Genomic DNA, 15,172 nt, shown 5'->3' on the forward strand with positions numbered 1-15,172 from the left:
TCACGCAAAACCGCAAGCGTAACGCGACCTCTCGGCAATAGGTCACGCAAATGGCGCAAAAATGGCTACGGACGATTATTGCCCGCTTCGGTAGGGCCATCGTAGTAGGCTTGGGGAGAAGCATGAAAGCAAAAAAAAAAAAAAGAAATATAGAGCCCTCACAGAAATCGAAAACGTACGCTACGGTACGATGCAGTTCGACAACCGAATTAGGGCAACACGTGAAGAAAGCAGTGAAGGCGTTTGGGCACACACAGAAGAAGGAAAAAAGACAAGCTCAAAGCTCGCGTACTGTTGTTTCTGTGCACGTGAAGTGGCACTTAACCGTCAAATGTCCCACGAAATCGGAATCGAATCGTGCACACGCACGCGAGAAATCATCCCGGCACGCAGCCTGCGTGATTCCGGCGTTACGTGAGCGCGACCAGTGTGATGAATTTCGCACGAAGCCCAACGGTAGTCATCGCTCGGTCTTTAGCAACCGTGATGGAGCATCGTCAAAAAAAAAGTGAACTTCTTCCACGTGATGATTAAAGGTCATCAAAGGATTATCCTCGGATGTGCAACAGTCGCCTTGTTTGCGAGGGATATTATTAATGCAGAGTGTATTCCACTTTTGGCTTCTGTTTTGTGTTGTCTGTCAGCAAAACCAACCAACGATGATGTTAACAATATTCGTTTACTCATCTGCAAGCCAACAAAAAATGGCTAACATTGAAAATGTTATTCTGCACCACCGAAAAGACAACAACTTCAACGTCCAGCGCCTAAGTAGCAACTTAGTTTCGAGTAACAGTAGGAGCTTCAACGGAAACAAAATAGTCCACTACTCGTCACTCGATAGTCGTGCTTGTCTTACGCCACATTTGCCATTGACATTGCGTAGAAGGGAAGTTAGCACAAGGGAAAAACGAAAACGGTGTACTTCCCAAAGCTCTGCAGTACACCTTCTGGGAGGTGCATTTAGACGTAGAACAATTCTCAACCGGTAGCTTACGTAAACCGGCCGGGGTGAGCTATTCTGTGCTGATGTTTACCATATCCGGCAGGTTCAGCGTACCACAGAAGGCAATACGCAGAGTCGATGGCGCCGACACCACTCGGTCACTATGCGTTCTTGTTGGGTAAACTAACGGACGCACTCCGGACATGCCGTTCCGGGTGCAGTCGGGGGAAAACATCCAAACAGCCGTACGTGCCGGTTCGATGTAGCCCGGCACCGGAAAATGTCCCCAGCCCGTGGGTTCAGTATTTAAGTTTAAAGTGCGTCCATTGCCATTCCAAAACCCGTGCAGAGTGCGAGCTGGAAGAGTGTGTTGTGCCGGTTACTGAATTTAAGCAGAGGACGTGCTACGCCTAAGGTCGTCCATGATGAAGACCTGGCCGATCCTCCTGACGGCGGTTGTGTTGAGTGTGGTTTGGGGATGCATCACTGTGAACGCCCAGTTTGCTCTAAGGGGATCGCATGTGCTCAGTCTCGAAGATTACGATTCAGATGAGATGGTGCCTGTGATACGACGAGCTCGACTTCCAGATTCCGGTACCATGAAACGAAGCTACCCATCGTATGCTCCTAGCTCACCCTTGGCTTCTCCAGAGCATGTGCCCATTTCGGACGAATTAGTGAAACATTTGAGGTCCCTTTTGGGGATGGATTCACAGAAAAAGGCGACAACACAACGGTTGAAGCGATTGAATGTACCCGAACCAACGAAAAGGCACTTCACCACAGTGACAGCACGAACAACTCCCATGGTGACAACCAGAGCTCCTGACAACTCGCGAGAGATTGCGAAGAAGTGGTTCCCGGTGTTGCTGCAGGAAGCAATCGATAATGTGCTACGCAAGAATACTTCAGGCGACGAACTTGATGAGCTTGTGGATCAAATTGCAGCCGGTAGTGGAACCTACCGTTATCGAGCAAATCCAGAAGACCGACCAACGGTGACTCGCTCACTTCGAAACTCGTACGATCATGTCAGCACGATGGAGAATGGCGCTTTACGACAGGAACATCAAGAGTCCAAAGGAGGTTCCGTGTTGCTACCGAGTCTCACTCAATGGAACGCCCTGAATGAGTGTAAATCGGCCGTTCCGTACGTGGTGAACATCTTCAACAACACCAAGATAGGTTACATCGTGATGAAGGTGTCCAACGAGACGGAGATCCAGGTGGAGTCAGAAAATCAGAATGACGTAACGGGTCGTGTGAGTGTGACGACTATGAACGATGCTGGTCGAAAAACACGCAAGATTCCGACAACTTTGGTGGAAGGAAACGATCTAAAGTCTCACCAGAAGTACTCGTCCCCAAGAAGTCAGTCATTCCCAACAAGGGCTTCCTTCACCAGGAAACCGCCAAAGCTACCGTACTTCTTCAAAACGACTCCCTCCGTGCCGCAGACGATGGAACCGCCTTTTTTCAACGTGCTCAACACACCCGACAAGGAACCGATCAAGTATCGCGTCCTCCTCCGAAACTCGGACACTCTGCCAGAGAAGGTGAATGTGCGTCTGCCGCTTCCGGCACAACTGCCTAAACCCAATCAGCACCCTGTGCACGTTTTTGCGGCAGATCGTCGTGCGGTTGGATCTAAGAGAAAGCCCGTGTTTTACTCTGAAGAGCACCGAGCTAATGTACGAGGTCGTGATCCGTACGAAGAATTACTGGACGTCTCGTCGATGGAGTATGCCCCTGTATCACGATCATCCAGACCTCGACATCCCAATATTGGACGGATGGTGCGCAAGTACGAGTACGAAAGTCTCGAAGAAGATCTTCCCTCCGAGGAGTCCGACTTCACGTTTGGTGACACCAGTAGTGTTACTTTACGGACGGCGAAAATCTTGGCCAGCGGCAAACACAACCCCTTAGATTCTGGTGAGCGGCAGAAAAAGACTACGCTAGAGCCTTACACCGAAACTCGTCGGTACAACCTTCAACGGACGTTTGAATCTGCTGAACCGGATATGGCTTCTTCGGAGCAAAGTACCAGCTCTGTTCCGTTTAGCTTTAGCAGCACTACCACTCACGAGGGCTTGCTCGATAGCAGCGCAATGTTTCACCAGGCAACGACGAACGTGTTTGTGCGGACGAGAAAAGACGGCAAAGGACATCGCGAAGGGTGTTCGCGGAGGCAACAGAAGGAAGGCAGGACTCCCGGACCAATGAAAGTGACCTTCGATACCAGCGACGGTGCGTTGAACGACCTGTTTGAGCAGGAAGTGAGCAAGGCGAAGCGAACTTACAAAAAGACCACACAGAAATGGGAAACGAGCAATAGCTCCGATGACAAAAGCTCAAGCTCGTAAAGCTCGCAGGATATCCGGCGATCCTTGAGCGTTGTGTAAATATTGTTTTGCCATACACCAATATGTAGGATAATGTAGGTTTAATAATTTATTATTGTTTGAATTGTTATTTAATAAAAAAACGAGTTTAAAAAAAATGAAGGAGGAAAATTGTGGGTCAAGGAATGGTTTTATTCCTATAGACCCTTCTATGTTTCAAATATATCATGAAAGAGCGTTCATTTAAATATTTAGAGCGCATACAGCAAATAATTTGATGCCTGATAAAGTAATGCTCCCCTGGGACATTAATCTTGCGACAGTAAGTAAACTCCCTAATGTAAACGATGCGTTATATTGACGATTGTTGGAGAAAACAAAAGACCTCTTAACAGCAAACGTCCCTGCAGTGTCTGCATTCCATCAAGGAGGCATTACGGTTCAACATCGGCATCGTGTGTTGTAACATTGCACGTGGAAAGCCCGATGTCGCAACGTGTTGAAACGAATTCATTAATCTTACTTACCACTCGCTGATTACGGGCCGTCGATTCAAAACGATCGAGCAGCACCCTCGCATGGTTAGTGCATCCAAAAAGGACGATCATTCGCCGTGGAGTCGGAGGTTGCGCGACATTTTCCCGCTTGATGTGGGAGGCGACACCACCCTGTGACTAATGTCCGCCGAGGTGACGAACCGAAACGAAACGTACCGCGTCCGGGGATCTTCTGATCCCCGCTCAGAGACCCCTTAGAGGAGGGAGCAATCGTTTCATCTCACCCACCGGGTGGGTCGGGAAAAACGGCGAATGGTTTTCCCCTTCCGAGTCCCGGACCGCGAGCGAATCGAAACGAAACCGAACCCAAAGCGACAGCCTTACGACCCGAGCCACACCGGCGAAAGGCCTTAGCAACCCTTTCCACGTGGCTTCTCTGGGAAGGCTATGCGCGGGTCTCGCTTCTTTGGTGGCGTCGAACGCGCGAGAGCTATGAAAAACGTGCCAAACGGGGCGCAATTCGTTTAGACGCAAGCGAGCGTTCGAGGCGTAAGTGCGTGCGCATCGTTTGCTCCGGGCTTCAGCTGAACTGATCGCGCGCAATTTCGCGAAACCAACTGTTGGGTGTCGAATCGATTTTTTTTTCGTTACGTTTCCGTGCATATAAATATTTTTTTTTGTTTTCGTTCGAATTTTCTAAGAAAAACTCCGCGAGTGCGTTCCGCCTTCCGTGTGGCGCGTGTGCGTGAAATCCTTCCGCGTGGGTGGTGGTTCGTTTGGTGCGTTTTTTTAAAGCTTTCGGAGGCTCGTGGTTTTCCTGCCAGCCCATAGAACCGAAGTGGTTAGCAGTGAGATGAAGTGTTTTTTACGCTAGACACTAAGCGGTGTGATCTGTTGCGCATTGTGCTGGTAATAGAACGAGACTTAAGCTTCTGTGATTAATTCTCGTGGACGCTACAGACAGTTGGAGTTGTTTGGCGTATTGACCCCTGCTGAAAGGACGTTGGCTGGCTTGATTTTTTTAACACAAACGTGACACGAAATCCGTACAGCATGAGGTGGCAAATCGTGGTAGGTAAAACCGTGCGTGTTTATTTTCACTCTGCTTCACTCATCTAAAAGGGGTCTATAAAGTATCGAATTCATTGTCTAAGCCTAGCCAATGTATGCATTGCAGGAAGCCCTAGAACGTGTCTCATTTTTCGAGGCTAATTTTTTATTGATTGCCCTTCTAAATAAGCCCATTTTAATGGATCCTGCAATTAGCGCTAAGCATCGTTTGATACACTGGCGTTCGATAAATTGATGGTTTTGTTTTTCACTATTATTTTCATAAACACCCATGGATCGATGTTTCATTACTTTTGTGGTTTTGAATTCGTTTCGATCGTTTTTCATTTCCGTACGCGTAGATTCATCGCCTTGAGCTTTCAGCTCTCCCCTGGCGGAAGGTTTCTTTAATGTTGGGCATCACTCGGCACCCTTTAGTTTTGAGTGGTTTTCTCTCCATCAAGCGGCGAAGATGCGCCTGAAGGCAGCCAGCTTTGAGAACGAAGAACAAATTTCATTTCCCAAGCTGCGCTGCTGCACAAGCATTAATCCATGCATGCGAGGCGAATGGACGAATAAAGCCTTGCGGGGTGACAAGATGGGTAATAACGGCGTGAGAAAAGGAAGGTTCACATTTCCAAGTGGCGCAATTCACTGCGCATCTTCAGTGAATTTAAACGAGAAGTGACCATTTTCATTCCCTTTTCGGTGCGGCTAACGGACGGCTTCGAAGGTCTTAATTTAAAATTGGCAAATCTTCGCTACCGCTGCAAATATTCTGTGCTAATGAACGCCATGAGAAGCCCAGCTGTAGGAATGTAAATTTTCTGCAAGCTCATCTTTTAAAGATTTACCAACAGTTCAGGGTTGTTTACGAACTGGTGAACTGGTGTTTTAGATTTTATTTTTGGGAGGAGCCGTCAGACATAAAGAAACGAATAAAAGCTTAGTTTTATGTTCATTGCTAATTATCCTGTCATTTTGAGATGAGCTTGCGCGTAGATAGAGCCTTCACTCGGCAACATTGATAGCAAACGAAGGTTGCATAAAGCTTGACCCGCACCAAAAGCACAATTACATCGCAAAGACATCACGCCAACGGCTCTTATAAAATGGCCCCCGGGGCGCGATTAATCGATCGCCAGTATCGATCGTTTACATTTAAATAAAACGCACCTCAAAAAGGATTGAGTAACGCCACGTGAAAGCTTCACTTGAAGAGTGATTCTTTCTCGCGGCTGACGCGCCCATTGTCCGAGCTCATTTCAGATGCTTTTCTTCGTCGCCGCACACAACGTTCGACGAGCCACGTTTCTTTGTCCGCGACCGATCATGCTTCTGTGCGGAGAAGCCCCCAAATCTCAAGCCGGTTCATAACCGCCATCGTATGGCTACTACACCGCTCCGCTTTGCACGCTTTCCTTTAACGATATTTGGCCGATAAAATGGCGCTTCCCTCAGCGTCAGGTGGCGTATGCATAACGGAACCTCCGGCGGCTGTTTTTTTTTCATTTCATCCCCCTCTTCGACATGGGCACTCTCTCTCTCTCTCTCTTCGGCGAAGCAACATTGTGCGGTCGGTGGCTTGCGTAATTGCAATCAACCCGTGCAACAATACCGATCCTATCTGCCCCCTAGTGGCTGGGGAAAAACCGTGGTGCCATCTTCGGGCTCGTCTTGGCGTTGGTTCCGTGCCGGGTCTCAAATCGATCGATTACCGGTTTCGTGTGGCCAGAGCGAGGATGTAACGCCGGCAAACCATCTGGCACACTTCCTGGACACCGATTGCCATCGACGGTTGCAAATGACCGTCGCCGAGTGAGGTGACGCTAATGATTGTTGATTTGCCGATGATACCGATGGGCGGTTGGGGTGCCATTAAAGCGAGGATGCATGGTAGATGGGATCTAGGTTTTGCATAGACATTAGCCGAAAGAAAGTCCTGCTTGATCGTAGTGGGACGGCCTGGATCGTGCAGTGGATGGAAGTGATTTATGATTATATTTGCTTGTAGCTTTTGCAACCAAACGGGGGCTTATTACATGCATATATTACGCCTGTTAAATTCGTACGCTTGCAGCACTGCTGGGAGATGGCTTTTTTATTTTATTTCCCTCTGCCTCCGGAGACAGAGGCTCTAACAATGGCAAAAGAAATGCTTCTGGTTGACGAATCATTTTTCGTTTTTTTGGAGGGGATTTTATGCATACATTTCTCCAATGAGCCTCATTTGCCTGCCATTTGCCTCATCTCCTGGGAGAGGCCATGACCGCAGGGCACCCGTGGTGCATTTTTCCCGCCCATTACCACCCAATGATGCGCAACCACCGTCGCAGGGTTGAGCCACCCTCCTCGGGGGATGCTCCAAAACGCTACGCAACTCCGCAACCATTTATAGACCCGCGTGGTGACGCACCCACACACCTGAATGAGAAGCACACGAAACGAAACCTTGCCGGTCTGGAAAATGACAGCTTTTCCGAGGTGCGTCGCTGGGATGTGGCTTTGCAGACATTTTCGCCTACTTCGATGCGCGCGTGTGTGTGTGTGCGTGCTCGGATGATTATTTATTTGTTTCAGCATGTTTTTTTTTCTCCTTTCCTATTAATTTTCCTCCATTGCCCAAAGCAACACGCGGGTGCGGGTGCGAGTGCGGCTCGTTTCTGCAGATCGGTAGTAGCGAGGGTGCACAACGAGAGGATCGCTTCGAGCATGAAGCAAACAATTACACTGTAACGCCGTAAGCCGCGAATCCGTCTTGCGCGAGTCTGTTCACGCCACGCGGGCACGTTGCTGCGTAATTTCGCGGGTCAGTCAGTCACTCGTTCAGTGGAGGCGCATCGAATTGTTTTTTTTTCTCTTTTGGTTACCGACGGAGGGAAAAGAGATAAAAATGCGCCCAACCCCATGCGGCTCCTTTTTCGCGCCAGCGTGCGTGTGCGTTACGAGTTCGGTGCACACCTACGCAGCAGCATCTTCAGTCTGCGGCCAGCAAGTAGAGCTAATTAGAGGCTCAATTATATTTCTTAATCCAACCCCCGCTCCTTTCATCTCACCGGCCTCCTCCGACCGCGTGTCCGAGGTGGCGCTGAGAGGATGGGTGGAAAATTTCGATCGAATAAAATCGACGATTTTTTCCTCGAGCAAGCACGTACGTTTCAGGAAAGCTATCGCGAGGAAGCGAACAAAAAAACCCTTTTCGAGGTGTTGTAATTGTGCGCCAAGGCGGTGGTGTAGAAACATCACATGAATAAACCGAATTGTGAATTTGAGATCAAAGTTCAACGTATCAACCGTAACAAATTAGATCGTAAAGTTCCAAAGCCAAAGGTAAAAAAAATCAACGACTCAAAGATGGCAAGCGTTCACATATTGTTGGATAAATTAATTAACTGAAAACGTGTTCGACCATCTGCTCGGGACGGGGTTTTCGCGGAGAAGCGATAAACCACCAACCAAGGAGTCAATTAAACCGCCGGCAACCCTTTCACAGCTTTTGATGTCTAACGAGGGCTCGGTTCCATACCTCATCTGGCTGTACCTCATTAGAGCATCAGGTGTCTCCTGCTCCACTTGCTCGCCTTACACTGGCTTTCTTCGGGCCGTCGAGTACAAGTTGCGGTTGGCACCCGTCGTTGGCCTTGTCCCTAATTTTGGCTACCTTACCGCGAGACCTTCGCCTGCCGTCGGATTTGGCATCGAAATTGAAGTTCTAAGCAGACGGTGCGATCAGCTTGCGCGATTATTACACCTGCCAACAGCGGGTGGAGAGAAAAATAAGACGAGAAAAAAAAAGGAATCAGGTAACGTGCCGAAACCGCACGCGCATATCATCACCGTTTGCAAAAGCTGCCGAGAAATTGGCGGGTCTCGGTGAGTGCCAAACGACGGTCGTAAGGTCCTCGATTGCCATATTGGACGCGGTGCAAAAAAACCAGTTGCGATTGTGCAACACCAACCGGAGCGATGATCGACCTGTGGAGCAATTGAGCTGACTCCTCCAACAGGCAAAACCCAGCACAGGTGAAGCAGATGCTCCCAGGATTTCAGGTCGGGAATGGAACAACTTTCATCTTTAAGATCGATAAGATCGTGCCGCTTCGAAGCCAACCCGTGGCTCGTAAAAATGCAATTTAGAAATGTCCCTAACCACCCAAACGGCCTGCGGTGCGGCGTTTGTGGAAAACCGGCTTTTCCCGAGGCCAAACGGCCGAGATCCAGCGTGGTGTACATCACGCGATCGCGACCGCTTCCTGCTTGGCAACTTTTTCTACGACTTTTCGGTCACCCCTTTGGGTTGGCCGATTCCGTTTCGTTTCGTCGTGACCTAACCGTCGGTGAAGTTTTCACGCCTCCTGATGCCGAGCGTTTCTCGTGTGTAAATTCTCGCGCGCACGTTCCGAGCGGGTTGCCATTTCTCCTACGCCACGGACACTCGATTCCGGGGTCGGGTGCGTCAATTCGGACAGGCTTACACAACCTCGGAACGCGAGCTTGGTGCTGCTGATAGAATGCAACATTGCGAACGTTTGGGGGAAGCCCAAGAGAGCCGAAGAAAAAAAGGCTGGAAAAGCGTCAGCATATCACCCGGCAGTGGGTCGGATTCGGAGCCCAAGAAAAAGAGCTCAAATTTCTTCGTTCCAGCCACTGCAGTAGTTGGGATGAAAGTTGTTCTTCGCTAAAGCGAACCCAGCGGCCAGCTGGGCGTGGTGTGGTCTGCTAGGCCACCGTCAGTTTGTGGGCTCATTGAACGGCTTCGATTAAATAATCAGTTATCGGTATCACATCCAACGTGGGAAGGTCTCGGAGAAATACGCCGCCCCGTTAGAGCTGATTTACATAATGCGTGGTCAGCCTGGCGGTGGGAGGTTGGCTCTGGGGTAGAGACAACATCGTCGTAAAAGATTTCGCATAATCGCACTCTCCATTTCGCTCGAAATGGGTTCAACGAGAGCGCAGCGATGCGAAAGGAGTCGGCGATTTCGGCGAATTCGAAAATTGCTCTAGTTTGCAGGGTTGTTTTTTTGAAATTCGCCATGCGTTGCGCACCGACCGAATGCTGATCACGCACGTGCCCACCGAAAGTGCACCTTTTCCTGCAATTCGCGAGTCGAAAATCACGTGTTTGCGGTGTCTGGGCGCCATTATCGGTAATGCACGTCAACGCGGCGGTGGAGATCGTTTTTTTATTGTTTCGTTCGCGCTTTAACGACGTGGTTTAACACGCAGGAAGCGATCGAGTAGTTCGAAATCGATTTCCCCGACGATCAGCGTGGGGTTAATTTTTCCACCGCTAGTTTATCGCACAACTGCTAATCGCTGGTTGGAACATGACACAGGTGCATGATAGAAAATGGTTGGGAAAGTGAGACTAACTATTCAAATGAGTCCTGCTATCGGAATTTCGAAATGTGTTGTTTCTAGTTGGACAGACAAACGAATGAAAACATGGCAACTAAGTACTTATCAAGTGTGTATTCATCTTTTGGTTGTTTTATATTGGCTACGGTTTAAAATAACAAATAAATTTTGCAATGCATAACAGAGAAGATAATTACCGAAAATCCCGCGGTTGTACGATGCACGGTACATTTGAATCATTTTCACCATTTTCACCATGATACGCTGGTTGCATACTTTTAGGGGTAGTCATTAACCCTTATGCTCGTTCAGGCTACAAATGCATTTGAGCATTGCACATTTTTTATGATTTGTGTGCAATGTGCAGGAACTAAACAAACTTAATTATAGTTTGCCATAGTGGCGTGTGGTTTCGTTTTCAAATTGTAAATTTTAAATGAATGTTTCCAAAATTTTCCAAACGAATTTTATTTCAACACTATCGTCTTCTTATTTTCTTCCTTCTTCCGCAGTTGCTTCTAGTGTCGGTGGCACTGGCTGCCGGTGAGAAGAAACTCGAGAAACGGCCCACTAAGAAAGCTTACTCGCTGAAACCTACCAAATCGCCCAAATCAATCATCGAAGAATTCACCGCTCTACCGCCGGCCGACGTTGATTTCATTAAGGAGCTCGACCGCCAGTTCCGCGAGCATGGCAACAAAATTCGCATCAAAGTCGAGCGCAGCAACGCGACGGACGGCAAAAACATCAAGCGCACAATCGAGGGTGATCTGGGGTAAGTATCTACGACAGAGAATGGCCTCTCTCTGGCTGACAACAGCTCATTAATGGCGACGTACAATTCGTTTCTTTTTAGATACGGTCATTACAGCAATCAGCCCGATTCGGGGTATCATTTTTCCAAGCCGAAATATATGATCTACCCATACTCGCAACACGACATCCCGCCAGTCCGATCGACCCACAGCACGGTTCAAGAGACGGTGACCGACATCGAGATAACGCCTTCGCACAGTTACGAGCTTAAACCGATCGAGGAGGTGTATCAGGTCTACCCGACCCAGCAGTACGCACAAGAACAGCAACAGCAGCAGTACTACTATCACCACAGCAGTCCTGCTCAGGGTCACCAGCAAACGAGGCAGTTGTTCCACCAACAAGAGGATACACCTGTGATTGTGTTGAAGATTCCCGGACCATCCAAATATGCGGCCCATTTGCAGGCGCTGTTGCAGCAGTACCTCGAGATACGTGCCGCCCAACTATACAAGGAGCTGGAGGAGCATGAATATCAACAACAGCAACAGCTGCAGCTACAGCATCAGCAGCAACATCAGCAGCACTATGTGCAGGAACAAGACGTCCACCATCACCATCATCTGCAGCAGCAGCAACAACAGCAGCAACAGGAGCAGCAGGAACATGAGCAACATCACGGGCATCATACGAAGACGAAGTACAGCCAACCAGATCCTGTCTATCCTACCGAGATCGCTTATGTCCCGATGATCCGTACTAGCCAGAACACGTACGTTCCGTTGCCGGAGCAGTACTACGATACACCGAAGCCTGCATCACCACGACCGACTAAACACCGCAAGACGACGGTGACACCGACTCACGTGGCGTACCACAGCACAGTGCAACCAGAGCCAGCCTACCACTATCAGACGTACCATCCGGAGCATCAGCAACATGTTCAGGAGCCAGGTCACGCTCAGATCCAGTACCAGTACGTGTCCCAGCCAGCTCCAGCCCATGAGGAAGAGCACGAGCCGCAGTACGTCTACGAGAAGCCGGTAGTCAACTTCGTCACACCAGTGCCCGAAGAAGCTCATCATTCGCACCCGGATCCGTATCAGCAGCAACAGCAACATCACCACCAGCCTCCGAAGAAGTATCCGAACTTTGCCGAATACCATCACCATCATCGACCACAGCAGCAGCAGGAAGAAGAGTACCTGCCTGAGCCTAAGCTGGTTGAGAATTATCCAAGCCACAAGCATACGCGCGTGATCTACAAGAGCCCATCGTTGAAGGCGGAATTGCAGCAGGAAGTTGCTGAAGAGGAGCAACACGAGCAGCACTATCACCACCAGCAGCAGGAGGTGGTTCACGTTCCCCAGCAGCACCATGCACACCATCACCAGCAACAGCAGCAGCACCAGCAGCAGTACATCCTTCAAGAGGTGTATCCTTCGCAGGCGTCTTATTTCGAGGACAAGTCGTTCGTCGAGTCGGCAGGTGCACAGGTGACAACAGACCGTAGCGAGACGGTAACGCCTCACTACAACACTGAGCCTGTGGTGGCGATCACGCAGAAGCCCAAACGCCTCTACAACTACCACGCGCACTCATCTTCTGGCCATCACGGATCAGGTGGATCTCGAGGATCTCGCATGGCAGCTGGTGGAGGTCGAACAAGGACCGGAGCTTCTGGTGCGAAGGGTTCAAGCAAGCGGGACGCTGCGTCACCCTACACCGAGGAAGAGTTCCGTAAGGTGAACAAGATGGTGCAGCGTATGAAAAAGAAGAGCCGCACAACGCCGTCGGACGATCCTGGTGTGACCGTCAGAAGCTCCACTAGTCCGAGTCCACGAATGAGCGCGTAGGTGTCATCGTCCTTTAGCCTTTTAGCCTGTTATCGCTTTAGCCGATTAGTGTACTTTAGTGAATCCTGCTGAGATCGTTGCATACATTTCACCATGGCAAGACCCTTACGATCGTCAATCGGAATGATGTCTTGAGAACGTGCAGGATCAATGCGAAGGAGGTTGACATCGTTGGGTACCTGTTCACTGTTGCTGTGGCGCTTTTGACAGTGCCTTATCTGGTTTTGTATTTAAATTATTAGCAGTTACCAGTGTCCTCCGTAGACAGAGCGTTCCTTCCTAGTAAGCCCCAGTCACGGCTGGTGCACATTTGATGTAGTAGCGCTGGAGAAGTCGTCGAGGAAAAAATTGTTTATTAATGCATCAAGATGGAAGCGAAAGAAAGAGATTACGGAACAGACGACGTGAGCAGAGCAGCGTAAATGTAAACGAACCACTTACCAGTTATTGAATAAATTTGTAGATAATCGACCTATGACATGATGAGTCGTTTTTCCTGTGTTTTCCTTCACATTCGCAGATGCAGTGAACTGCATCGACTGCAAATGGTGCACAATTGAGTTGAATTATTGAATGCGCTTTAATTCCTCATTTCTCGCGGCGAAGGGACGCCACTGGTGATCGTTACAAATCGCTTCTTTTTTTTCAAACAGTAGCCACCTCCGGGTGAGTTTCACTTCACAACTAATTCCTCCAAAATGGCAGCGCTGGTCCAATGGCGCGGCACGCACGCACGAGCCAATCCACCTGGGCGGGACATGACGTGTGGCGTTCCGTTTTAAAAATATTGAAAATTCTTTCTCGAACCGTAAAGCACCACCGCAAAGTCCTGCCATTTTCCACGTGAAAGTGAAACAGCATAGCATGCGGCCGAGGGAGACGCGCCGGAAACCGCCACCGTTCAGTAACCTCCGTTGGTGAATGAAAACGAAGCGCATACCACGAACGGCAAACAGCCACCAGGCTTCGAGCTCGTTCCTGCGGTTGGAAATTGTTTGTGCGAGCTGAACATTATGCTTCGCCGTAGCATGCTGATTAGCTCATTGCGCGAGCGAACATGATTTAATTATTTATATTGTTCCGATAACCGGTCGGTGAGGGTTTTTTTTCTTTGTTTCAAAAGGGTGGCTTTATCAGGTGTGATGGTTTGATCGTTTGAAAATAATTGACGCAAATTAGAAAAGCTGTTTTCGAGCGTAGAGCAGCGGTTGAGTAAGTTGGTAGGTTGGTTATTTGAAACAACTATCTCAATTTATGCTTAGGTAGACGATGCAATTTCCTCGACATTCGTACTAATACGTACCGATCGTGTATTAATCAAACGAACCGATCGTTGTATGATTATCTTATTTGCTTCTATTATTTTGCTTTTCTTATAAGCGCACTAGAAGGAGCAAAGAGTTGTCATGACAGCAGAATTAAAAAAACAAATGCAAAAAAAAGGAAACGCGCTAACTGACTTCCATCTCACTGTGGGATCATCGCCTGAGCCACGAATGGAGTGGACTAAGTGGACTAAGCTTGCACGAACGCACACACGCAAGGACGCGTGCACGCAAATGGCGCCCAAATGATGCACTTTCTTCATCAAACCGGGCAGCTCCGAGAATAGGCTACCGTTTAACAGCCCGTTGGGCTCGAATCGAAACTCCAAGGAGCCCAGCTGCCGTGATGTGTGCGCGGCGCATAAAAGTAAAATTAGATGCTCTTTTTTTTGTTTGCTTCTCCTCGCAATCTGAAAATCGAACACCGAAAGCGCACTTTCGGGCTCATTCCGGACCGGAGGATCTTGCACCCTTTTTGTAGTGCAGCCGCAAGGGGATTGGCCTGTTCGAGCGATTGATTTTCGTATCGAACGGAACGGCAGCGGCGGCAAATTGCATGATCGTTTGGGGGTTTGCGCTAATCAAGAGATTGGCGGTTGGATTGATGACCATGCCCTGGTGCTAGGAAAGCGGAGTACCTCCTGACGGGCAATTGCGTAATTTATGAGCTGTAACTAAGCAAGCAAATTGGGCGGAAAAGGTTTAACAGAAAGCCAAGCGATCGGTGGTTGGGTTTCTGTTTAGTTGCTTGTGATAAAGAGCTGGCTAATCAATCTGTAGTACTTTTAGTACATCAAACTAGCTCAAACTGCTTCATTAGTACTTCACACTCGGTACTTTTGACAAATTGCACTAGACCACTGTAATTGATTGTTATCGATAAATGCCCGGAAAATTCATCCATCAACTTGTGATGACAAAATATTTTATCCTTTCAACGACCCCCTTCATCAAAACGTGGCTGGACACAAATCAGCAAGCATAAAATTGACTCCCTCGCTAGCAGCATCGCTCAAAATGAATCCTTCAAGCGTGG

General features: G+C 48.8%; 1 protein-coding gene across 1 annotated transcript; it reads left to right on the forward strand.

The window, feature by feature from the left end:
• Positions 1-4,841: 4,841 nt before the first annotated feature.
• LOC128720198 (transcription factor SPT20 homolog) lies at positions 4,842-12,811 on the forward strand. Its single transcript, XM_053813851.1, has 3 exons — positions 4,842-4,859; positions 10,712-10,974; positions 11,056-12,811. The coding sequence occupies exons 1-3, from the start codon at positions 4,842-4,844 to the stop codon at positions 12,809-12,811; spliced, it is 2,037 nt and encodes a 678-aa protein (XP_053669826.1).
• The last annotated feature ends 2,361 nt before the right edge of the window (positions 12,812-15,172 follow it).

The sequence above is a fragment of the Anopheles nili genome, chromosome 2, assembly GCF_943737925.1.
Source record: "Anopheles nili chromosome 2, idAnoNiliSN_F5_01, whole genome shotgun sequence".
Classification (NCBI taxonomy): domain Eukaryota; kingdom Metazoa; phylum Arthropoda; class Insecta; order Diptera; family Culicidae; genus Anopheles; species Anopheles nili.

What these genes read in the sequence shown, in the direction of transcription:
- LOC128720198 (XM_053813851.1), top strand. An exon ending in ACAATCGAGGGTGATCTGGG is followed by an intron (nt 10,975 to 11,055) that starts GTAAGTATCTAC and finishes GTTTCTTTTTAG; the next exon opens with ATACGGTCATTACAGCAATC.